General features: G+C 35.9%; 2 protein-coding genes across 2 annotated transcripts; one reads left to right on the top strand and one right to left on the bottom strand.

Annotated features, from left to right (window-relative positions):
- Positions 1-11,252: 11,252 nt before the first annotated feature.
- LOC120181390 (DEAD-box ATP-dependent RNA helicase 30-like) lies at positions 11,253-21,516 on the top strand (the record flags this gene model as incomplete). Its single annotated transcript, XM_039186532.1, has 5 exons — positions 11,253-11,387; positions 11,548-11,875; positions 12,841-13,019; positions 20,980-21,034; positions 21,124-21,516. Coding segments are annotated over 5 exons (804 nt in total), but the record flags the coding sequence as incomplete, so codon positions are not given.
- A 110-nt stretch (positions 21,517-21,626) lies between these two features.
- On the bottom strand, positions 21,627-26,126 carry LOC120181470 (sucrose synthase 7-like). The gene is made up of 14 exons (XM_039186586.1): positions 25,984-26,126; positions 25,255-25,387; positions 25,029-25,183; positions 24,746-24,938; positions 24,543-24,661; positions 24,230-24,446; positions 24,054-24,149; positions 23,796-23,969; positions 23,416-23,699; positions 23,095-23,319; positions 22,441-23,007; positions 22,200-22,338; positions 21,936-22,126; positions 21,627-21,856 (listed from the first exon to the last, which is right to left on the bottom strand). The coding sequence occupies exons 1-14, from the start codon at positions 26,082-26,084 to the stop codon at positions 21,739-21,741; spliced, it is 2,712 nt and encodes a 903-aa protein (XP_039042517.1). The 5' UTR covers positions 26,085-26,126; the 3' UTR covers positions 21,627-21,738.
- Positions 26,127-27,452: the final 1,326 nt, after the last annotated feature.

The raw sequence follows: 27,452 nt of genomic DNA, 5'->3' as shown, positions 1-27,452 counted from the left end.
AGGTTAGGGATTTGAGGGCATTTAGGGATTTAGAGATTTTTAGAAATTTGGGTTTGTAATTTTAAAGAAATTAGGTTAGAGATTTGATGATCCGAACACCTAAAACGGTAACGTAATGTTAGACGCCTAAATGATTCAAAAAATCAGGTACTTATTTTATAATTGAGCCTAATATTTTCTAGCATTGATTATGTCTTATTTAATCTTTCTAACTTGCCAAGTGAATAGTAAATTTGTATTGATGTTAATTTGTTACATTTTTATTAAGTTAAATGGTTATTACAATGTAGTATATGTTCCAGATACTCTGACAATGAATGTTGAATCAGTTTTGTTGTCGTTGTTGGTGTTCGAACCTAATACATCTAGGGATAACAATCATTCCTTAATCACTAAAAAGATTTAGTTCATGCTAATTTGTTAATTTTAACTGTGAATTGTTAGAGAAGATAGGTTAAAGAAATTCACAAATTAATTAGATTTTTCATATCTGTTCAGTTATAATTTCAGCACATATATATGCTTAATGTAATGAGTTTGTTATCCTTTTACTGTTGAAATATTTAACTCTTCTATAATAGAATTTGCTTGTTGGTTATAGACATTGGATAAGTCTTTACTAAAATGGGCTGAGCAAATAGGTTACAACATCATTAGGCATGCATTGTGGGCTTCCATTCTTTCTATTTGGAACCCTTTTCTTCTATTGGACTGCTCCACTCCAGTATTGGGCCAGATTTTCTTTTTATGACCTGATCAATGCATGTATCGTTATTTCAATTATTAAGAGATTATTGTTATTACGAGTGTAAATGAATCGAGCTTGAATGAATATGATTATGTATGTGTTCGTTTGTTTACTTTTAAAGGTGTTTATATTCGGTTTGTGTTCGTTTATTTATTTTTGAAGGTGTTCGTATTCATTCATTTAACGTTCACGAATATGTTTATGAACATGTCCACTTAGCATTGGCGAACATATTCATTTAACATTCATTTATATGTTCTTGAATATATTTATTTGACGATCGTGAACATATTCATTTTAAGCTAAAAATGGTAAAATTGCGCCACTGGTGCTTAAACTCATTAAGCTTCATAGTTTGAACCTCAAGTTTCACCATGTGTTCAATTTAGGCCCTACATTTACCAATATTTGATATGTAAAAAAATTTAAAAAAGTAAACGAACTTCTAAATGTGTAAACCCCCAGACCAGGTCTGTAAGTTAGACCCAAACTTAAGTGGTCACATATCTCATTCAGAGGTTTTTTTTTATATCTTACAATACATTATATTAATACAAACCAAAATATTAATAATACAAATATATCCAAAACGATAGCAAATACATGTCACCAGATACAACGGAAAACATGTAGAGATATATGTTCGTACAAAATAAGTAGTTGATCTCCCCTGATGCCAAATCTGCTAGCTTACGGTCTGCTGTTATATGAAAAAGGGTAAAAACTATAGAATGAGCTAAAAAGCTCAGTGTGCTCCATACAGTGTATAAAAATATATTAACAAAATATTTTAATAAAATTTGTTTATGCAATATGTTTTGAAAACATGAACACTACCCCCATCCTTTCACAATCTGTTTGTGTAGGTTCTCCAGAACCATACACCTCGCACAACCAGTAAGGCCCTGAGCACACAACCGAGGAGCCTGCAGATAATCTTCCTCCAATAATATTCCCCCCAATGATAATAATGAACATGAATGTATGCGCGTAAAACAATGAATAATTCTTTAAAAACATAAGAATGTTTCAAGCTTGAAAACCATAAACAGAAATACAGAAATCAAAAATCAAATCAGTAATGTATGGTAATTCAGATGTTGGGTAATCAGTATTCAGAAAATAGTATAAAATACCATAACCAGAAATCATATCAGAAATATACAGTAAATCAGAAATCAGATACACAATATTCATATATTTATATACTTTAAAACAATAATATAACACTATCAGGAAACACACCTGTAACAGTCTGAGAAATCAGATAGGGAAGCCTATCACTGGGTTTATCGATCACGCTCTGCTGCAGCGCTAGATCATACGAATTGGAAAAATCCATATTGGAATCCTAATATAAATAATCTTTATTTAAATAATATACGGAAACCTACGGGTAATTCTTGTAGTACGCGATTCAAGCTGATCTGACGAACGAACAACTCCAGACCTAACTGATCCTCGTTCAGGTGAAACACGGGTACCTTCATAAAATATTTTACTGAATTAATTCCTTAACCAATTCTCAAATAAATAATCAAAATACTAAAATACTAAGCCTTTTTGGGTTCACATGCTTGATTCGGGGATTTCGGGTCAGAATTTGACAAAACGGACTTCGGAATCAGATTCAGGACGTCGAAAAACATAAAGTATGACATTCCGAAATTCTGAATTCTTGGTTAAAATCAAAGTCAACAGGTTTGACTGACAATTCGGAGACTTTCGGGTTTGAATCTTGTGAAACCAATCCCAAAAACGGATTCAGGACGTCGAAAAATGTCAGGATAGGTATTCTCGGAAAAGATTAATGGTTGTTTAATGACCGGTCAAAGTTCTGGTCAAAGAGGTTAACAAACTGTCAACCATTTTACAGAAATATCACCATTTTCGAATTAATTCCCAAAATAGCACATTTTCGAATTAAATACCCAAAATAGCACTTTTTCAAATTAAATTCCCAAAATAGCACCTTTTCGAATTAAATTTCCAAAATAGCACCCATTTCGAATTAATTCCCAAAATGTCACCTGATCAACGGGTCAGGTCGGAACCGGTCAAACCCTTTGAAAACCCGATTAAACCGGTTATTTTAGCCTTCCCCGGCGCGTGGGGGCGCGTGAGGACTCTTTTAGCTGCGTAAAATTCACGGAAAAATTTCTAAAAATTATTTTGAACGATTTCGAGATACTTACAAAGATCGGTTCAAATTTTTGAACGACGGAGAGCTCGATTTCATCAAATCGGAAACTTTGACCGCTTCACCACCATACGCGCCGCCGCCGCCGGAGAAAAAGAGGACACCGGTGGACTCGGAACGGCACAAGGAACACGATGGTGCCAGAGGTGTCGTAAACGGAGCAACGATCGACGATGAATTTATGATTTTCTCGGCGATTGAGCTAAAAAACGTCGAGGCTTTGACTGAAAATTCCTGGCATTTGGCAACGTTTCGCTTCAATTAATTTAAGGGAATTTTTCCTCACTTGATAACGAACACGATGGTGGTTTCAAAACGACGATCGGAATTCGGACGACGTCGGGATCGTAGTTGGAAAATGGGTTATGGGAAGGGAATTTGGGATTAATTGGTTTCTGATTTTCAGAAACCAATTCACGCATATAATACCACATACCTAACATTTTAGGGTAAATTCATGGCTTAGTCCCTGAATTTCCTTTAACTCTAAAACAAGCTATGAATTTTTAAAATCTTTCAATTTAGTCCCTTAATTTCACCAAATTACTTAATTAAATCCTCAAATTACAAATATTTTTTTTTCAAATTTCCGGGTTGTTACAATTCTCCCCCTCTACAAGAAATTTCGTCCTCGAAATTTACCTTATGCAAATAGATGAGGAAATTGAGCCTCCATTGACTCCAATGTCTCCCAAGTAGCTTCTGAGGGACTACGATTACTCCACTGAATTTTAACCATTGGAATTCGCCTATTCCGAAGAACTCGTTCATCTCTCTTTAAAACCTGAACAGGCTCCTCCTCATATGAAAAATCAGGCCTCAGCTCTACCTCATCAACTTGAATGATGTGATCTGGATCTGGACGGTATCGCCTCAACATAGACACATGAAAAACATAATGAATACGACTGAGCTGGGGAGGCAACTCGAGCTGATAAGCAACAGGTCTAACTTTATTCAAAATACGATATGGCCCAATAAATCGCGGACTCAGTTTACCCTTACGTCCAAATCTCAATACCTTCTTCCATGGAGATACCTTGAGAAAAACTTGATCTCCAACCTTAAACTCGATATCCTTACGTCGCTTATCTGCGTATGATTTATGCCTATCGAATGCCTCTTTTAAGCGATCACGGATCAATCTGACAGTATCCTCAGTCTCCTTAACCAAGTCTGGACCCAAAGTTTTTCTATCATGCAACTCTGTCCAACATATAGGAGTACGACATCTACGTCCATACAGAGTCTCGTACGGTGCCATGCGAATACTTGCCTGGTAACTATTATTGTAAGCAAACTCAGCTAATGGCAAGAAATCTTCCCAACTACCACGGAAATTAATCACACAACCCCGTAACATATCCTCCAACACCTGAATAACTTGCTCAGACTGTCCATCAGTCTGTGGATGAAAAGATGTATTGAAATTCAAACGAGTACCCAAAGTCTCGTGCAAATCTTTCCAGAACCTGGAAGTGAATCTCGGATCTCGATCAGATATGATAGGCAACGAAACACCATGAAATCTAACGATCTCAGAAATGTACAACTTAGCCAGTTTGTCCAGAGAATAATTAACCTGAATAGGAATAAAGTGCGCTGACTTGGTGAGTCTATCAGCAATCACCCAAATAGAATCCTTTTTGGAAGGAGTCAGAGGAAGACCAGTAACGAAGTCCATTGTAATGCGCTCCCATTTCCACTCAGGAATCTTAATTGACTGTAACAATCCATATGGATGTTTGTGTTCTGCTTTAACCTGCTGACAAGTCAAACTCCTCGCCACAAAATATGAAATATTCTTTTTCATACCAGTCCAGAAGTAGCGTTCTTTGAGATTATTGTACATTTTGTCCCCGCTAGGATGCATAGCATAAGGACTACTATGAGCCTCCTGAAGAATAACTCGCCTCAAATCATCATCTTTAGGTACGCAGTAACGACCATGAAAACACAAAATACCATCCTGATCCATAGTATACTCTGAACTCGATCTTTGTTTAACTTGCTCAATAATGGAAAGCAATGATCTATCCAGAAGTTGTTTGGTCTTAATCTCCTCGGCCAAAGTAGGCTTAACCTGCAACTCTGCTAACAGACTATTATCATCAAATAAACTCAAGTTGGCGAATAAGGCTCTGAGATCTGATATCGCCTTACGACTCAAGGCGTCTGCCACTACATTAGCCTTCCCTGGATGATATTCTATCTCTAAATCATAGTCTTTTAGAAGCTCCAACCAACGTCGTTTCTCAAATTCAATTCTTTCTGAGTAAGCAGATACTTCAGACTCTTATGATCAGTATAGATATAACACTTTTCTCCGTAGAGGTAGTGTCTCCAGATCTTTAAAGCAAAGACCACAGCAGCTAACTCCAGATCGTGAATAGGATAGTTATGCTCATGCGGCTTTAATTAACGCGAAGCATAAGCGACAACCTTCCTATCTTGCATCAAAACACAACCTAATCCAGAGTGAGAAGCATCACTGTAGACAGAAAAATCTTTCCCAGATTCAGGCTGAATCAGTACTGGGGCTTGAGTTAGAACAGTCTTCAGTTTCTCAAAGCTAGCTTATTGGTCCTCAGACCAGACAAATGGAACATCCTTCCTCAATAGTTTCGTCAGAGGAGCTGCAATAAGGGAGAACCCCTCAACAAAATGACGGTAGTAACTAGCTAAGCCCAAGAAACTACGGATCTCCGAAACATTCCTGGGTTGCTTCCAGTTCAGAATAACCTCCACTTTGCTTGGATCCACCCGAATACTATCAACAGAAACGATATGTCCAAGAAAAGTCACTTCACTAAGCCAAAACTCACACTTGCTCAACTTAGCATATAACTTATTCTTCCTTAGAGTCTGTAGAACAATCCTTAAATGCTCCTCATGCTCTGCTTCACTTCTAGAATATACCAGTATGTCATCAATGAACACAACTACAAACTGGTCCAAATAAGGTCGAAACACCCTATGCATCATATCCATAAAAGCAGCAGGGGCATTTGTTAACCCGAATGACATCACTAAAAACTCATAATGCCCATACCGGGTACGGAAAGCATTCTTTGGAATATCCGAGTCTTTCACTTTGAGTTGATAATAACCAGACCTCAAGTCTATTTTAGAAAAGATAGAAGTCCCTCGAAATTGGTCAAATAGATTATCGATCCTGGGCAGAGGATATTTGTTTTTAACTGTGAGCTTGTTCAGCTTCCTATAATCAATGCAGAGTCTCAATGTTCCATCTTTCTTCTTGACAAAGAGAACTGGGGCTCCACACGGTGATACATTGGGTCGGATAAATCCCCTATCCAACAGCTCCTGGAGTTGAACTTTCAGTTCCTTAAGCTCCTTTGGGGCCATACGATAATGAGCCATTGAAACCGGAGTGGAACCTGAATAGATTTCAATCTCAAACTCAACTTCTCTATCTGGAGGTAATCCATGCAACTCCTCGGGAAAAACATCGAAAAATTTCTTGACAATCTGGATACATTCAATATCAGACTGAGAACTCCTAGTATCCAATATATAAGCAAGAAACGCCTCGGAACCTTTCCTGATCATCTTCTCAACTACCGAAGCAGACACAACATTCGTCAGAAATCCACGACGTTCCCCAATCATTACAATCTTTCGATTATCCGGGGTCTTCAGAACAACTCTCTTAGTCTCAAAATCAATATTTACTCGATGTTTGTCCAACCAATCTACGCCGAGAATCAAATCAAACTCTTCCAAAGGTAACTCCATCAGGTCGGCCAGAAAAATCTCTCCATTGATCTCAACAGGGAACTCTCTATAAATACGATCCAACATAATGGACTTGCCTAAGGGACTTTGAACTATCACCGAATGCTCAATATTCTCAACAGGAATATTTAGACCCTCAGAAACAGAATGCGATACACAATAATTGGTAGAGTCACTATCAAACAATGCAAAGTATGGAACTGAATGAATAGTAACAGTACCTGCAGTCACATTAGGCCCATCACGATCTTGTCGAAGTCTGGCAGTGTAAACCAATACAAACTGTCTGGCATCAGATCTGACTGGACCCCTATTTTGAGATACACGGCCTCTACTAGTCGATCCGGATGATCTTTCCTGAGTACGACCACCCGCAGAAGTCTGAACAATACTCTGAGTATGAGCGGGAGTACGAGCTGGTGTCTGAACTGAATGAGTTAACTCTGGACAATCCTTTACAATATGGTCACCTGAACCACATCTAAAACATATACCTAATTTCTTCCTGCATTCCCCATAATGAGGTTTCCCACAATAATTACATGACTAAAAAGATTGCGACCCAGAAGATCCACCATGTCTAGAAGGCTGAAAAGTTGAAGAACCAGATGCAACAGGTCTGACACTCGCACCGCCTCTCTGAAATGACTCACCCCTGCCTCTCTTGCTAGGGTATGTAGAAGAATCAATAGAACCAGAAGGCCTCCTGAATCGATTTTGGGCTCGATCACTATCTCTCTTGTGCTCCATACCCAATCGCTCTATTTCCTCAGCAGTCTTGGCTATCTAAACCAATGCATCAAAATTCCACTCCCGGTGGGTAGCGACTCGACTCCTAATCTCATACCGGAGTCCATTTTCGAATCTCAAGCATTTATCTGTCTCTGTGCCAACAAGTCCAGGAGCATAACGGCTCAATCGGATGAACTCAACCTCATAGTCCATAACAGACATATTACCCTGCTCCAGATCCTGAAACTCCTGACGTCGCTCCTGCAAGTATCTCTCTCCGATGTAGCGACTCCGGAAGTGAGTCTTAAAAAGATCCCATGTTAACTGGTTTCTCGGAATACTACCAGAAATTGATTGCCACCATCTAAAGCTCTCTTTCTTCAACATAGTTAGGGCCCCCTTCAACTTCTGCTCAGGTCCGAGGTCTATCTCATCTATAATCTTCTCTGTGTCCTCCAGCCAATATTCAGCGTCTGTCGGGGGTCCACCAGTAATACCCTCAAATGGAACTACACCAGCACCAACCAGAGAATTTGAAATCTCCACTGCATTCATGTTACTAGGGGCTCTAGCAGCTCTCTAAAACATGCGGAAGATAGCTCTATTAATGGCGTCTTCATTCATCCCAGTATCCTCATCTTCAGTGATGGGAGGGTCTCTCACAGGAGTAAACTAGTCATCATGAGAAAGGGACAAATTTATTTGCAGAACAGGAGGATCACGTGGAGACATCAGATCGTCGATCGTAACAGAAGGTCGAGCAACTCGCCCTCGACCACGACCACATCCTATCCTACGACCTATAGCCGCACTCATCGTTGGATCTATAAGGCTCTACAGAAAGAATTTGAAACATATGTCAGATTAGCATCAGGGATCTCGAGAAAACTTTAACTCATAAAATAAGGTAACATTTTTTTTCTTCAAAATTTCTTAAAAATCCAAAGTTTAGGACCTATATACAGTCCAAGTGTTTAAAACCGAAAGCTCTGATACCACCAAATATAACCCCCCAGACCCGGTCTGTAAGTTAGACCCAAACCTAAGTGGTCACATATCCCATTCAGAGGTTTTTTTTTATATATTACAATACATTATATTAATACAAACCAAAATATTAATAATACAGATATATCCAAAACGATAGTAAATACATGTCACCAGATACAACGGAAAACATGTAGAGATATATGTTCGTACAAAATAAGTAGTTGATCACCCCTGATGCCAAATTTGCTAGCTTACGGTTTGATGTTATCTGAAAAATGGTAAAAACTATAGAATGAGCTAAAAAGCTCAGTGTGCTCCATACAGTGTATAAAAACATATTAACAAAATATTTTAATAAAATTTGTTTATGCAATATGTTTTGAAAACATGAACACTACCCCCATCTTTTCACAATCTGTTTGTGTAGGTTCCCTAGAACCATACACCCCGCACAACCAGTAAGGCCCTGAGCACACAGCCGAGGAGCCTGCAGATAATCTTCCTCCAATAATATTCCCCCCAATGATAATAATGAACATGAATGTATGCGCGTAAAACAATGAATAATTCTTTAAAAACATAAGAATGTTTCAAGCTTGAAAACCATAAACAGAAATACATAAATCAAAAATCAAATCAGTAATGTATGGTAATTCAGATGTTGGGTAATCAATATTCAGAAAACGGTATAAAATACCGTAACCAGAAATCATATCAGAAATATACAGTAAATCAGAAATTAGATACACAGTATTAAGATATTTATATACTTTAAAACAATAATATAACACTATCAGGAAACACACTTGTAACAGTCTGAGAAATCAGATAGGGAAGCCTATCACTGGGTTTGTCGATCACGCTCTGCTGCAGCGCTAGATCCTACGAATTGGAAAAATCCATATTGGAATCCTAATATAAATAATCTTTATTTAAATAATATACGGAAACCTACGGGTAATTCTTTTAGTACGCGATTCAAGCTGATCTGACGAACGAACAACTCTAGACCTAACTGATCCTCGTTCAGGTGAAACACGGGTACCTTCATAAAATATTTTACTAAATCAATTCCTTAACCAATTCTCAAATAAATAATCAAAATACTAAGCCTTTTTGGGTTTACATGCTTGATTCGGGGATTTCGGGTCAGAATTTGACAAAACGAACTTCGGAATAAGATTCAGGACGTCGAAAAACATAAAATATGACCTTCCGAAATTCTGAATTCTTGGTCAAAATCAAAGTCAACGGGTTTGACTGACGATTCAGAGACTTTCAGGTTTGAATCTTGTGAAACCAACTCAAAAACGGATTCAGGACGTCGAAAAATGTCAGGATAGGTATTCTCGGAAAAGATTAACAGTTGTTTAATGGCCGGTCAAAGCCGGTCAAAGTTCTGGTCAAACGAGGTCAACAAACTGCCAACCATTGTACAGAAATAGCACCCTTTTTAAAATAATTACCAAAATAGCACCCTTTTCAAATTAATTCCCAAAAATAACACTTTTGAATTAAATTCCCAAAATAGAACTTTTTCAAATTAAATTCCCAAAATAACACCTATTTTAAATTAATTCTCAAAATGTCACCCGATCAACGGTCAACGGGTCAGGGTCAAACCCTTTGAAAAACCGATTAAACCAGTTATTTTAGCCTTCCCCACGCGCAGTGGGGGCGCGTGAGGACTCTTCTGGCTGCGTAAAATTCACGAAAAAATTTCTAATAATTATTTTGAGCGATTTCGAGATACTTACAAAGATCGGTTCAAATTATTGAACGGCGGAGAGCTCAATTTCATCAAATCGGAAACTTTGACCGTTTCAGCACCACACGCGCTGCCGCCGCCGGAGAAAAAGGAGGACATCGGTGGACTCGGAATGGCACAAGGAACACGATGGTGCCGGAGGTGTCGTAAACAGAGCAACGATCGGTGATAAATTTAAGATTTTCTCGGCGATTGAGCTAAAAAACGTCGAGGCTTTGACTGGAAATTCTCGGCGTTTGGCAGCGTTTCGCTTCAATTAATTTAAGGGAATTGTTCCTCACTCGATAACAAACACGTTGGTGGTTTCAAAACGACGATCAGAATTCAGACGGCGTCGGGATCGTAGTTGGAAAATGGGCTCTGGGAAGGGAATTTGGGATGAATTAGTTTCTGAAAATCAGAAACCAATTCACGCATATAATACCACATACCTAACATTTTAGGGTAAATTCAGGGATTGGTCCCTGAATTTTCTTTAACTCTAAAACAAGCTACGAATTTTAAAATCTTTCAATTTAGTCCCCTAATTTCACCAAATTACTTAATTAAATCCTCAAATTACAAATATATATATTTTTTTTCAAATTTTCGGGTTGTTACAAAATGAGTTTATAAATAAGTCATTAAATGAGTTTGTTCATGAGCATAAACGAACAAGATGATAAACGAGCTTGTTCGTGAATATAAATGATTCGAATACACCTCTTTTTCGTTCGTTTATGAAATGCACATAAAAATTTTGTTCATACTCATTTATTTAGCTTAACAAATGAACGTTCTACAATCGATTCACGAATAGTTCATTGACGCTCTGTTCATTTACATCTCTAATCATTATTCCTTAAGATATCGGGTTCGAGCATCACGTATGCATGAATATAAATGTTCGTTTTCAAAATGATCGAAAATCTTTGAATATACATTGCCTTATATTCACCCGACTTATAGAAAAATATTTTTGATTCAACAATCCTCTTTTAAATCCTAATTATTTTTGCTTCCAAATTTTGAACTTCTAAAAATTTTCCTTATCACATGCTTTCAAATGAAAATGGTTTGAATCTTCACATGACAATTTTGGTTTTCTCCTTGATCAGATTCGGCCTGATAGACAAACATTGTACTGGAGTGCAACATGGCCAAAGGAAGTTGAATCGTTAGCGAGGCCGTTTTTATGCAACCCGTACAAGGTTTTGTAATGAAGTTTATGTGGCATCTATTTTGCATATCCTTTTATATATGTTTCATATATATATATATATATATATATATATATGTGTGTGTGTGTGTGTGTGTGTGTGAGGGTCCTAGATGCATGTTCTTGATTTTCCAAATTCTTATGATGTTAAGGTTATTATTGGATCACCTGATCTGAAAGCAAACCAATCTATTAACCAAGATGTTGAAGTCATGACAGAGATGGAAAAGTACAACATGTTTGTTTTGGCAACTTGTTTCATGGAAAGTTTTTTTTTTGATATTGTGATATTAAATACTGATTTCATGGAGACAAAGAAGGGATGTGATCAAGTTACTAGGCAGCTCAGAATGGACGGATGGCCTGTCCTGTCCATCCATGGTTATAAAAATCAGGCTGAAAGAGATTGGGTCCTGGCTGAATTTAAAAGTGGCAGAAGTCCTATAATGACTGCCACTGATGTGGCTGCAAGGGGTCTTGGTAGGATCACTGTGTTTTGAGAGTCTTAGCATTCTCATGTAGATCTTGAAATGGTGAAGGTAATCGAGTCTGCATGCTGCTTTCCAGTATCCTGAGACAATAATTTGTGGCCTGGGCGCGCGGTGCCATGATGTGTAAATATTTATATTTTTTGACTGATAAGCATGATCCTCCACTTTAAGGGAGCTATGAGTTGGACTGAGAGGCATATTGGTTTCTTATATACACGGTATCCCTTAAGATTATTGTCTACTTCCTTATGCTTACAGCTCATGTTTCATGGGCACAAGGAGCTTTTGCATAGACAACTGAGGTGGTGATCTATAGTTTGACGGGGTGTACAATACAAAGCTCGGGCTACTCTGTTGCTCTTTTTGAGAAATAGTATGTCCCTATTTTAGGTTGGGAAAAATGAAAAATTAGAAATCTCTCTTATGTGATAGTTGTATGTACTTCAAGTGTAAGTTATATGGTTGAAGTGGAAGTTAGTGTTGCCCATCCACAGTTATGGAGCTGGTTTATTGCGGCAGCCTAGCTGACTCACATTTGTTATATTCTTTGATTGGGAACGAAAATGGTGGTGGTATACCTTATCCCTGCAAAGTTCAGGTGGGCACATTTATCTAATGAATGTGTTATCTTAATATTGATCATTTGGATCGTAGGTTGCAGGGATAAGGGAGTTCTTTAAAATTCTTAGGGTTCTTAATGTATTGAGCCTGCTTAGTAAAAGAATATTGCATGCAATATAAGTTTTTAATTACCTTCGGTATTCATTTAATCTAGAGTAGAAAACAATGTCAATTTTAGTAGCTAGGCCTATCTATCTTGTACATTGTTTTATGCAAATCCCTTATGTTACTCAAAGAAGCTACTTAGGTTTTTTTAGAGCCCTCAATTTATCACAAATTTATCTTTTTGTTACTCTACAACTTTTGTTCTGATTTTCCTTCTCTTTTCTATAGATGTAAAGGACATAAAGTGTGTTATCAACTGTGATTTTCCTACAAGTTTGGAGGATTATGTACACAGGATTGGTAGAACTGGACGAGCGGGGCCTAAGGGAACTGCTTTTACCTTCTTCACAAAGGCAAATGCGAAGTATTCTAGGGACCTTATGAAGCTCCTACAATATGCGGGGCAGGTTGTAATATCCCAAAATCAGGGTGAGTAACTAAAATGGATTTTTTGAAACTTTGAAGTATGATTTCAACAGATGGTAAATAAAGGGACTTATTTATAAATATTTTTGAGGGATTGTTGGTAATTATTAAATGAAGTAAAGGGTAAAATGGTCATTTGACAAGGAAGACTTTTATTTTTCCATTATAAGATAAGGAAACCACGTGGGAAGAGAGAAAAGGTTCCAGAGTTCTCTTCTCTTCTTCCTTCTTCATACGTGAAGGCTTGAACAAAAGGTGAGTCTTCTATTTAGATAATCTCGGGTTAAATTTAAGGTTAGGTTATGATCATTAGATGATAACTAAGCTTAAGGAAAGCTTAAGTTATCTTAAAATCAAAAGATAAAGGAGTTAGGGAAGATTAAAGATTTGGAGTTCTTGAATGAAATATTGAAATAGAGTTTATAATAAAAATTGAAAGTTGATTTTGACTTGCCATCAATAAGAATAAGAGATTTATGAAGTTAGAAAGGATTAATAACAAAGTTGAAAGTTTAGTAAGATTCTTAAATTTTAAGAATCATGCTGAGATATGGAAGATAAATATGGTTTATATGGATATAAGTTGGTTTAAGTAATGGTAGTTGAGTTTAATGACATGATAGGGGCTTAAAATAGAAGAATTGAGTGAAAAGTTGATGGTTTTCGGGCTTAAAATACAAATTCTGGGCAAGGTGTATCGATGCACATTCAATGTGTATCGATGCACTCTTTAAAAAAGAAACATCGAATGCAATTAATGCATCGATGCATAAGAACTGCATCTATGCACCCCCTTAAAATGAAAACATCGAAGGTGATTGGTGTATCGATGCATGGGTAGTGCATCGATGCACTTCAAAGGGGAAATATAAATAAACCTTTCTTTTGGTCTAAGAAATGATATATTAGAGTATATCAATTGGATATTGATATGTATTAATGTGTGATTATGTAGATATCGAATATGAACAAGTTCCGGAATGATTATCAAGTTAAGATTCGATCGAAAGAGAAGAAATCATAAGTGGATTGGAACGTAGTGAAGCCAAGGTGAGTGCAGTTTATTTTTATAAGATTATATGGAAATTAGACTTGTGATAAGTCTATTTCCTATAGTAATAGCTCACTAAGTCTTGATCATAAGTATGTTAACAACATGAAGTGTATGTATGTTTGATTATATGAATTGATATGTTTTTGTATGTGCCATGTGGTTTACGTAAAAAAACTATTAAGTGTTAATGAGAGAATATAAAATAAGTTATGAAATTATAGAAATATAGAAGATAAGTTAAGTGATATATGGAAATGGAAATAGATGTCTATGAAGAGTTATAGGAGAACAAATATAAGTCATATGATAATGAAATATAAGACTATGTGAATACATGGTTATAAGATAAAATATGTAATAATAGGTAATATGATGAAAGTGTGTTGAGTTAATCGATCGACGAAATCGACCAAGAGGGGGGTGAATTGGCAATTAAAATTTTGGTGGAAGCTTTTGCAGAAAATTGAAAGTAATTGCACAACGATTTAGAGTGGTTCGACTTTCTCAATCAAAGTCTACGTCCACTACCTTAGCTATCCACTATATGGATTTTCCAACAAATTCACTAATTTGTTATTTCTTTTGAGGCCAAAGAGATAACCTTACAACTCCCTCAAGAATATACCCCAATTCTTGAGAACACTATTTCTCAAAGAGAAGATTACAAATCTACAAACTTACAAGGAAATCCTCACAAGGTCGATTGTTTGCACAATTCTAGAACAAAGAAAAGAATACTAAAAAATGAATACAATTGAGTAAAAGTAGTGTTCTTGAAAGAAAAATGAATATTAAATGAAAAATAGGCTTGAAATGCTCAAACTTGAGGTTTGATGCTTTCTCTTTGATTTTCTCTTGATTCTTGTTGATTGTTATTTCTTGTTTTTGATCAATGGCTTCTAAGCTTGTTTAAATACACCTTCAAATGATTCTGAACATTGGGGATGCTTAGTGGAGTCAATATAGCCGTTTAAGTGTGAAAACAATTAATAAATTCAATTGGGAGCGTCAGTGCATCGATGCATACCCATGGTGCATCGGTGCATCAGTGTAAAATTCAAATATTTTGATCGTTGAACCCTTAGTGCATCGGTGTACTAAGAGTGCATCGATGCATCAAGTGCATTCGATGTTTCAAAATAGCCAGAGTGCATCGATGCATCAAATGCATTCGATGTTTTCATAAAATCCTCAGTACATCGGTGCATGGTAAGTGCATCGATGCATGAAATGCATTCGATGTTCAATTTAACTCATGGTGCATCGATGCATGGATTGGTGCATCGATGCATCACTTTGATAAATTGATTTTAGGCTTGATTTTAGTTCAAAATACTTTATGAAAATTATTTCAAAAATAGTTTAAGTATAAAACACAATTTTACATATTTAGTAAGGTTTGAATTTGAACTTGAAAGACTTGGAGTAATAATTTGATATTCGATTAATTAAATCGAATATACTTAGAAAATCATTTGTAAAATCTTAAATTCATTTAAACTTAATTTGTTATATCGAAACACAAAAATGTTTTCAACAATCTCCCCCTTTTTGATATAACAAAACATTTGTGTTATTTTAAGATTTTCTAAAAATTTGAAATCAATTTTGAAAAAATACTCCCCCTTACTATAGCACTCTCCCTTTTAACACTTAATATTTCTCTCCTTTTTTGTTAAATCAAAAAGATTTAAAAAATTGATTAGCCAATTGATTAAATATATATATATAGCTTAAGTTGCTAAGATGACAATCAAAAGAGAGATTAACCATTAGTTTCATAAACAATATTCATAATTGTTTTAAACCCAAGCTAGTAGTCCTAGTTGGCCCAAAAAGATCTATATGGATCAATTGTAATACTCTACTAGTTGATACATCATTAATGGATTTAAAAGAAATTCGCTTTTGTTTTCTTTTAGCACAAGCATCACAGATTTTATCATTATCAAATTTAAGCTTAGGCAACCCTTGAACTAAATTTCCTTGAATGAACCATTGCAAAACACTCATACTAGCATGTCCTAGTCTCCTATGTCATAATCAACTATCATGCTCATCCTTAGCAACTCGGCATAAATTAGTCATATCAATAGAGTTTAAATGCACCATGTATATGTTTCCTATTCTATGACCAACAAGCATAATTCGATTAGATGCAATGTCAATAACTTTACAACCATTAGTTTCAAACATGACATTGAATCCTTTATCACATAATTGACTAATACTTAAGAGATTATGCTTTAATCCATTCACATATAAAACTTTTGTAATTTGTATGGAAGAGGTATTACCTATGGTACCTATACCTTCGATGTGACCTTTTGAAGTATCACCAAAAGTCATTTCTCCTCCATTTTTGGCGTTAAGCTCTATGAACTGGATTTTGTCTCCGGTCATGTGTCTTGAGCATCCACTATCAAGGTACCATGAGTTTGAATTTGTTTCCCGTGCCTTGTAGCAATGCTCATTTTCCTACAAACATAGATTAATTTCTAATTTTTGGTACCCAAATTATTTTAGGTCCATATTCATTAGTTTCCAAAATCCTAATCCCCTTAGGTATCCATTTGTATAGTATATCTTTATCTTTAGTAGTAATGAGTCCTTTAGGAACCCATAAACTTCTAACGATTTTTCCATTAGAGGTTCTTCGGGGACCTTTATGATTGTAGTTTTTAAAACTTTTTCTAACAAAATTGGATTTTGAATTCTCTCCACTTTCAAAATGTTTTGTTCCAACTTTATCAAAAGAAGCTTTAAGATCATCAATTTTCTTTTGATTATCATTATTGACCTTTGAAAGTAAATTTTGCAAATCCAAATTTTTCTTTTCAAACTCTTCTAGTTTGATTTGCAAATATTTGATTTTACTTTCAAGATAGTTGTTGGTTTTGGATATGAGTTTATTTTCATTTTTCAATTTTGAAACATCATTTTTATATTTTAAAAACAATTTCTCATAATCCGAAGCCAACCCATTATATTCCTCTAATAGCTCATCATAAGATAAATCATCAAATTCAGATGAGTTAGAGGTTACCTTAGAATCTTCCCCGAATGCCATCAAGCACAAGTTTGCTACTTCTTGTTCCTCTTCATCGGAACCCTCTTCATCGCTCCATGTAGCCACATGAGCCTTGTGCTTATTTTTTGATTGACCCTTTCTTTTGAATTATGGGCAATCAAATTTGACATGCCCCGATTTTTTGCATTCATAGCAAATGATAGGGTCCTTCTCTTTTGGTTCATTTTTTAGGCCTTCATTTCGTTTGAATTTTCTTCCTCGGTAAGGTCTAATCATTTTTATGAACAGTTTGGCAAACAATTCCATTTCCTCGTCATCGCCATCTTCATCCGAATCACTCTCATCTTTTGTGGATTTGAGAGCAACTCCAATGTTTTTCTTCTTCTCATTCTCCTTTGGTGTCTCGTCAATCTTATCGAGGTCCACATCATCTTCAAACATCATTTCATGAGTTAGGAGGGAACCGATTAGCTCTTCAAGAGTTAAGGACTTTAGGTTCTTAGCCTCGATGATTGTCGTCTTCTTGGATTGCCATGATTTTGGAAGTGAGTAAACTAACTTCCTCACAAGCTTTTCGTTTGGAATGATCTTTCCATATGATTTGAGACCATTAACAATCATTGAGAATATATCCGCTATAGCTTTGATATCTTCATTTGGTTTCATCCTGAAATTTTCATAGCTATGTGTTAGAAGACTAATTTTATATTGTTTTACCTCGTCGGTTCTTTCATGAGTGACTTGTAGTTTATCCCATATTTATTTGGCGGTTGTACAAGATGAAACTCTTCCATATTCATCTAGTCCAAGAGCACAAAATATGATATGGGTTGCTTTGGAGTAGAGCTGGAACATTCTTGTCTCTCATTCACTCCACAATCTTGGATGAGTGAGAGGCTTAATATATCCGTCTTCTACAACATTCCATGCCCCCATGTCACTTGCTTGAATGAAATACATCATCCTATTCTTCCAATAGGCATAGTTAGCTCCATTGAAGAAAGAAGGCTTGTTGACGGGCATCGAATCGAGACTGGATTCGACATTTGAAGTAGAGGCCATTGATGACTTGATAATCGATGTAACTCTTCTCGAATCGACTCAATAGGCGATTAAACCTTTAAATGAGTGAGGCTCTGATACCAATTGTTGAGTTAATCGATCGACGAAATCGGCCAAGAGGGGGTGAATTAGCAATTAAAATTTTGGTAGAAGCTTTTGCAGAAAATTAAAAGTAATTGCTCAACGATTTAGAGTGGTTCGACTTTCTCAATCAAAGTCTGCGTCCACTATCTTAGCTATCCATACTAAGGATTTTCCAAAAAATTCACTAATTTGTTCTTTCTTTTGAGGCCAAAGAGATAACCTTACAACTCCCTCAAGAATATACCCCAATTCTTGATAACACTCTTTCTCAAAGAGAAGATTACAAATTTGCAAACTTACAAGGAAATCCTCACAAGGTAGATTATTTGCACAATTCTAGAACATAGAAAAGAACACTAAAAATGAATACAATTGAGTACAAGTAGTGATCTTGAAAGCAAAATGAATATTGAATAAAAAATAGGCTTGAAATGCTCAAACTTGAGGTTTGATGCTTTCTCTTTGATTCTCTCTTGATTCTTGTTGATTGTTGTTTCTTGTTTTTGATCAATGGCTTCTAAGCTTGTTTAAATACACCTTCAAATGATTCTGAATGTTAGGGATGCTTAGTGGAGTCAATATAGCCGTTTAAGTGTGAAAATAATTAATAAATTCAGTTGGGAGCGTCAGTGCATCGATGCATACCCATGGTGCATCGATGCATACCCATGGTGCATCGGTGCATCAGTGTAAAATTCAAATATTTTGACCATTGAACCCTTAGTGCATCGGTGTACTAAGAATGCATCGATGCATCAAGTGCATTCGATGTTTCAAAATAGCCAGAGTGCATCAATGCATGGATGGTGCATCGATGCATCAAATGCATTCGATGTTTTCATAAAATCCTCAGTGCATCGGTGCATGGTAAGTGCATTGATGCATGAAATGCATTCGATGTTCAATTTAACTCATGGTGCATTGATGCATGGATTGGTGCATTGGCGCATCACTTTGATAAATTGATTTTAGGCTTGATTTTGGTTCAAAATACTTTATGAAAATTATTTTAAAAATAGTTTAAGTATAAAACACAATTTTTACATATTTAGTAAGGTTTGAATTTGAACTTGAAAGACTTGAAGTAATAATTTGATATTCGATTAATTAAATCGAATATACTTAGAAAATCATTTGTAAAATCTTAAAATTCATTTAAACTTAATTTGTTATATCGAAACACAAAAATGTTTTCAACAAAGTGAGTTCATGAGAAGTAATAGGAACTAGGTAAACATGTGTAACATTATATGCTTAATAGAAACATGAATTGGACAAGTACATAGTGGTATGATCCATTATGAGAATTAGTATAATAGAGCTTTTTGATTTAATGAGAGTTAAGGGAACTAAATAAGATTGAATTATAGAATGAAATGGGAATTGTATATCAATTAGGAAACTTGAATATAAAAAGGATGATATGAATATATAAGGTAAGTTATATGCTAAAGATTTATGGAGCTATATGAAAAGGTTATAAGGAATATATGAAATTGAATTAAGTAAATATATTAAATTAATATATAAATAAAATACTATTAAATGATATACATTTAGAAATACGACATAGTTTATGTAATCTAAGGGAATACAAAGAAATGAAGCATAAGGTAGATGATGTGACATAAGTTATTATATACATATATGATATATGTTATCAAGTAATATGAAAGGACTCGGAAAAATTGATATAAGCTATGTGGAAGTGTTCTAGGTGTTTATATGTGCTATATGAAGTATATATGATTATATGTGAACAAGATATGATATGATCTACGTGATTATATGCACTTTGGATATATGTTATATGACATGGATCTATGTGACTACGTGAGAAAGAATATAAGCTATGTGACGTGTAAATGTGAATTATATGAAATTGTTCTACGCGTAAGTGAATTATGTGTATATATGAATATGTGAAATGACATAAATGATAATGCCCATGTTATGTGTCATGAGAGCTAGGGATATAGTTGGCATGCCAAGAGTCGAGGGTCTACGCGGTCCTTCGGGACATATATGTATTCCTTGGAACATGTGTGATGTCTTTTGAGACACATACTTGATCCTTTGTATATGTATATGATTCTTAAGGAATGTTCTACGTGGTCCTTAGGGACATTTTATATGGCACTTCGGTGCAATTCTACGCGACACTTTGGTGCAATTCTACGTGGCACTTCGGTGCATTTATACGAGCTGTGGTGACAATATTAGTGCACAACCTCAATAGACTCACATATCTATAGTTCTCAAAAGTGCACATGAGCTAAACAAAGAGATAACAATGAAGATGGAACTTGTGAAGTATATGTTTTTGTGATATGAATTGTGTTATATGATTGTTATGATGATGTGTGTATGGTTTGAATGAGTAATATGTTGATGAAAAGTATGATTAAAAGATATAAATGATAATAATGTGGATAATAGAATAAGATTGATGATGGAAATAATGTGTGATGTGTATATGTGTACATTATATTATATATAATGATTGTGTGACATCATGAAGTAATATGTTCATACATGTTTAAGCATTTAGAGTTTCCTTTATAAATTTAATGCCTCACTAAGTCATAGACTAAGCGTGTGATTGTTTCACACGTAGGTTAAAGAAGCGAGAAGAGAAGCGAAGAAGAGCAAGACATGTTCATACATGTTTAAGTATTCGGGTCAGGTACGGGATAGGGGTGTTACACAGGTCGTCTCCCCCGCATTGTCCACATTGGCTCGCTCTGCAACTTCGAAGTTTGGAGGTAATATTGGCAAAAGTAATGTGCGGATTAAGACTTCCCGAGTATATCCTTAGCTTTAGATACTCAACAATGCTTGTTTTGGTTTTTAGGTTCTGGAGGAAACTTCTGCTCCAGAGGACGTGGCGGCTTCGGTAACTGGTCTTTGATATCAGGATCTAATGCTGTATCTCTTGGTGGAAAGAAGAGGCCCTGGTAGCTCGCCTAGAATCGGTGCCGCTATGAACCCCCTGACCCTTAAGGGTTTATTGTAGGAAATTATATCTGTGTTGTGTTGTAGGATATTGAGGTTTCCTAGATTGTCTTTAGATTTCATGTCATCATATCTTATTGTTAACCTTTAACAATCAACAGATAGAAAATGTTAGTTTGCTAGTCAAGTTAATTGTTGAAAGATTGCTTTCCCACCAAGTTTGTGCAGTCTGTCTGATACCAGAAAGATTATCACCAATTTGAGAATAGAAATCTGACATTTTTAAGTCTTTCTCCATATATAATTGTTCATGATCTTTATTAATGTCATAAAGTAAAAATATAAATAAAATGCTTGAAAATATAAAAACAGTATGAAGTTTATTTTCAGGGCAGCGTCCCAGAATTTATCAGTACTTTACAAATTGAAGCTTCTAAGGCAATTTATTCATTAACAAAGGTTTACAAATTGAAGAATGCTTAGGTGTCTGTCATCAGCTTATACTTTCATCATATTACCACCATGTAAAGCTGTAATACAACTTCCTTATGAAATAATAGAACAGCCACAAAGAACCAATTGTGAAGCACATTTTGTGGAAAGGGCTAATCTTCTGCAGAAAACTTTGATCCCTGCATGTGACAGAATAATTCTGGTTAAGTTAGACCAAAGCAAGGGATAAAATAACGGTTAAATGCACGTTGGTATTACTCTGCTTCAGTTTCTGCTGCAGGTTGAAGTTCGGGTTTATCCTGTGCTGCCGCAGGTTTCGGTTGTCCCGGTTTAGATTCTAGAACAGGTGCTGACTGAGGAGTTTCGGTAGGCAATGACGGTGCCGGTTTAGTTTTCGGAGATTTTAGTTCTGCTTGGGTGTGTTCAGATGGAATAGGCACAGTCCTCGCCTGTTACATTAACTCATGAGAAAAATATATTTGCGTGCCATTTATATAAATGATGATGTCCAAATTCACTCACCAATTTCCTGAATTGCAGGTTGAAGATCAGTTGAATGTATCTTTGCTTGGCTAGAATTTGTTCTTTGTTCAACTGCCTCCAAAATCCATTGGTGGATCCCATGTTCAGCAGTTTGTTTGCATAAATCTCCCATGTGTAGCTGCGTTTTCAAGTGCAAGAGACAATAATTGAAGCTATTCAATGAAATATTTCTAGGCTAAACATGTTTCATTGATTCCATTTTAGTGTATCGCATCGGTACCATTCGTTTATGCGACAAAGCCCTTGAGTTGACACCCTGTTCCAATGTTGAGCATCCATCTTGCACTTCTCGAAGAAATCAGCTATGATGTTGCTGGACTGGTCCCCATTGTTCGGATCAATATGGAAACCCGAGACCCCATCCACGATAATCTCGGCCGGGCCTCCTTTGTTGGTTGCAAAGGTGGGTAATCCGCAGTTCATTGCTTCGATAACAGTGAGACCGAAGGCCTCATATAGGGCGGGCTGCACGAAAGCTCCCTTTGTATCGGCAATGCATCGATACAGCTCTCCGTTGCGAAGTCTATCAGTCTGGGCTGCAATCCATCTGAATTGGCCCTTCAGTTGATATTGCTCTATCAGATGATGCATCTTTTTTATTTCTGCTTGCTCCTCTCTGTCATGGGACTTGGATGGATCAAAGAATCCAGCAACCACAACGAGGTTTACCAAGTCTCTAAGCCTTTTGTTCTTTCCATACCACTCGGTTAGACCTGTAATGTTCTTCACAATATCAAGTCTTGCCATGGAGAAGATAATCGGCTTCCTCCGGTCTGCCAGATATCCACTGTTGACAAGCATTGTATGATTAAGATTACCATTGTATGTGATGAACAACTATACATGTCACGGAAATAAGTCACGTCTGACTTACATGTGTTCGTTGTTATCGTTCTGGCTGTAGAGTAATTCTTCAATGGCTGGATGGAAAGACGATAGACGCCTGTTTTCCTCTGTGTAGGGAAAGTAGACGGACTGGTCGGCCCCCGGAGCAACTATGTTGAACTTGGGATCAAATATATTGATGCCTGAGACAACCCGGCAAAGCCCAGGCATGGTAAAGGCTGCATGACTTTCATACTGTCCAGGTTTTACTGAGCTGCGACAAATAGAAAATTCACCACTTTTCAGTTAAATACTAGAGATTAAATTAGTCTCGTGTTTTTATAACATGGACATATCATAACTAAACAACCTGCCGGCGATTTCTTGATAGGTGCTGCTTATGATGAAATCAGCAGCATTCATTGCTAGTATGTCAGCTGTATATTGACATGAAAAGTGATACTTTGCTTCTAGCTCTTTCCACTTGACATCTGAATCTTCATACTTGGTTTTCTCTAAAGCATGAGCTATTGTTCCCAGAGGGATTCCAAGTTTTCTAGCCATTAGAGATGCCACCAAATTTCCGTCACTGTAGTTTCCGATTATGAGGTCCGGTTTACATCCCATGTGTTCAAGGATTTTCGCTTGAGCATCCTAGTCGTGGAAGACATCGATTTCGAGTAAGTTATTTAGATAGTAACAGAAATGCAAGGATAAGTGATGGACACGAAGGAACATATATATATATACCTGTGCAAATGTCTCTAGATACGGATAGATGTCGAACCGTGAGACCCATTGCTGAAGTACTCCTTTATCCGTCTTGAATGGGACTCTGAGAATGTGGGAATGCTTGGTGTTGATGATTGGCTCGAGCTCTTGGTTACATGTGGTTCCTCGAGCATCCGGTATAAGTCGAGTTACCTACAATATTGCAAAACGACATGATGATGACAGGATTGTAAATCATTATTGAAGATATACCGTACGTATATATATGTTGCTTACCACAACAATCTGAGGCGTCACGGCCAGGCCTTGTGATTTTATTCTTAGTAGCAAGGCTTCCTCCAGAGCTTTTACTTGATCAAGAATGTAAACCACCTATTACATTTGCAAATCAATTCTGTAAGTACTTAATTACCTCAGTTGAACCCATCTTTACCGTTTTATTATATCATTACCTGGCCTCCGGTATCTGGCAAGCCGAGGACATCCGCCTGCCCGAAGTAACCGTGAGATGATACGATTACGATCTTAAACACAGTCGGGATCCAGCTAAAGAGCGAGTCAAGTTTTGCAGGCTCCGGAGTTTGTAACACCTCGGAAAGGGTCATCATTGTCTCCTTAACTCTTTCTGCATTTTCCCCCCATCCTTTCTCGAAACCGAGCTCTTTTAACCTGATATTAATTGCCACCATTCAAACGGTAAGGAAATGCTTTTCCGGTTTTATATATTTTTTATGTATCAAGTAGTAGTTTCAATCTAGACATAACCTCGGCTCAAAATTTTCGTATGGTGTTTCCTTCGGTAATGCGGAGACGGTACTGCTTGCTGCCAGCAGAGCTGTTTTAAGCTTGTCGACCGTATTTAGATTTCCATTTATCAGGAGATCCTGCAACTCCAAGTACATTCACACATGATTCTCACAAACAGAGGAAGAAATGGAGCTAAACATACGTGTGTGTGACATATTTACCTCCCCTTGGTGATTAAGGGCCAATAGGTAGTCCAACAGCGGGCTATCGCATTCGCAGCTCTCGGATAGCTTAGAGAACATGAACTTCGAGACGTAGGTGGCTCCATTGCCGATACTAGAGGGAAGGGTTAAATGAGGAGTAGTGTAGTTAATGGATCCGAAGTCGATTTCCAAAGCATTCTCATCGGTCGCCCTGCACCATAGCATAAGAATGATTGCTGAGAACATTGTAAGGATCCAATATAAACTGCAGGGAGAAGTAATCTGCTAATATTAATTATACCAATTTTGGTCGAATATCGTTTCCTTGAACTTCAAGTACTCCGAAGGGTTAATGCCGTCGACATGGAGGTTCTCCGAGTTCACCTTGACGAACTCCCAGAACCCCGGATTCGGTCTCACGGCAAATGCAACATATGGTGGAACCACAGCTGCCTCCTGCAGGGAAATTTTTTTAGAGCTAATACATTTAAAAAATTAGACTTTGGGATCTGATTAAAATGTAGGACCTGTGTGGATATCAGAATGAAACCAATTAGTCCCTCCAGGATCTTGCTTTTCTCAGCCTTGTCTTCTATTGAGTTCTCCACTTCATCCATCAATTGCTGTCTTTTTAGTAACCTTTTTCCCGATTCCACCAACCTTTTTTTTCGATTTTACAGCATATTAGAGGATCAAACTATAAATACATATATATATATATATATAAAGATGTAAATAAACAAAGTATTTGATGAATTATTTGTGAACCGTTAGTATAACGTTTGTTTAGTAAGCTAAATAGAATGAAAAAAAAATTATGTTCATTTAATAAATAAAAGAAAAACAAAAATGTGTGTTATGTTTCTTTATGTTTACCAACAAACTCGTTTACTCGGATTTCCTTTTCTTTTTATTTTTTAACATTTTAAATGTGAGTTAACATAGGAACTAAATTGAACATAGAATGAACTTTAAAATCCAAATTGTGAAGCCAAAGGAATTTATTATTGAGTGGTGTAATTTTATCATTTTTCTTTTTCTTACAAATATAAGGATAAAAATAGTGTTAGTTATCGAATATGTTCATGAATGTTAAACGACAGAACATGAACATCTTCACAAACAAACAAACATGGTATTAAAACTTTAAACGAACACGAATAGAATATAAACCAGTTTGAAAAACAAACAAATGAACACGAACGCAACAATATTCATTCAAGCTCGGTTCATTATATATAAAAAATGAAGTATACCTGGTGAAGCATTTCTTCATATGGGTGGTGCTCTGCTTCAAAGCATCAGGCATGGCATCTGCAATGGTATCCGATCGTTTCAGTGATTGGCGGGACTCCATTTTCAGCGAATAAACTACTCCAGAAAATACAAGGATTGTTGTTATGGATCGACAAGGGCTTGCATTTTGGCTTATTAATTGGAATTGTTTATATACGTAGAGGAGTGAGTGAGATGAAGAAATCAAAGGTGCAAAGAGTAGGGAAGGAATATAAATATTATTCTTTGATGTGATTGGTGGGAATTCTAATTTTGACAAACAAGAAATTCATTCTTCATGCATTCATGGGGTTGCCTTTTTCCAATGCTAAGGAATGTGTGTCTAGGTTGTCCATTTGATTGCTTTACTCTCTCATATTCTATTATATTGCAGGTAAAGTATACAAATGATCCCGATCATAATATATTCTTTTACTAAACATTTAACTATTAAGTCTTTAATTATTAAAAGTTATAAAATAGTTCTTTAATTATAGAATATTGTTTTATTAAGTACTTCAATTATTAGAAGTTACAAAATGATCATTTGTTATTCATTATGTTTTAACTCGTCATTTTCTATTAAAATATTGGTTATTGTTTAAGATGAAAATTAACATGATGACTGAGATATAATAGTCATTTATAATTTTGAGATCGGATTTTATTATATTACAATCAACATGTTAACGTTCGGCTCATAATATTGTCATTTTTTAACGGAAAATGACGAGTTTAGAATATAATAAATAGTCGGGTGACTATTTTGTAACTTTTAATAGTCGAGAGATTTAACAAAGTAATATTTTATAATCTAAGGATCATTTTGTAACTTTTAATAATTAACTTAATATAACAATAATCTATAACTATAATCGGACCGTTTATATACTTTACCCTATAGTGTATTTCCAGGTAAACTACACAAATGATCTCGATCATAAGATATTCTTTTATTAAGCATTTAACTATTAAGTCTTTAACTATTAAAAGTTATAAAATGGTTCTTTAATTATAGAGTATTGTTTATTAAGTACTTCAATTATTAGAAGTTACAAAATGATCATTTGTTATTCATTATGTTTTAACTCGTCATTTTCTATTAAAAAATTGGTTATTGTTTAAGATGGAAATTAACATGATGACTGAGATATAATAGTCATTTATAATTTTGAGATCGGATTTTATTATATTACAGTCAACATGTTAACGTTCGGCTCATAATATCGTCATTTTTTTAACGGAAAATGACGAGTTTAGAATATAATAAATAATCAGGTGACTATTTTGTAACTTTTAATAGTCGAGAGATTTAACAAAGTAATATTTTATAATCTAAGGATCATTTTGTAACTTTTAATAATTAACTTAATATTCTATAACTATAATCGGATCGTTTATATACTTTACCCTATAGTGTATCCCCCCCCCCCCCCCCCCAACCAAGCAT

Source organism: Hibiscus syriacus, unplaced genomic scaffold (genome assembly GCF_006381635.1).
Source record: "Hibiscus syriacus cultivar Baekdansim isolate YM2019G1 unplaced genomic scaffold, ASM638163v2 tig00112523_pilon, whole genome shotgun sequence".
NCBI classification, from domain to species: Eukaryota; Viridiplantae; Streptophyta; class Magnoliopsida; order Malvales; family Malvaceae; genus Hibiscus; species Hibiscus syriacus.
Note: the sequence above shows the minus strand (reverse complement) of the source record. Positions and strands in the feature narration are given on the sequence as shown.

Coding starts and splice junctions, on each gene's coding strand:
- LOC120181470 (XM_039186586.1), bottom strand. CDS start 26,084: ATGGAGTCCCGCCAATCACTGAAACGATCGGATACCATTGCAGATGCC. Junction 25,184..25,254: donor TCATTCTGATATCCACACAG/GTCCTACATTTT, acceptor ATTTCCCTGCAG/GAGGCAGCTGTGGTTCCACC. Junction 23,970..24,053: donor TGACGCCTCAGATTGTTGTG/GTAAGCAACATA, acceptor GCAATATTGTAG/GTAACTCGACTTATACCGGA.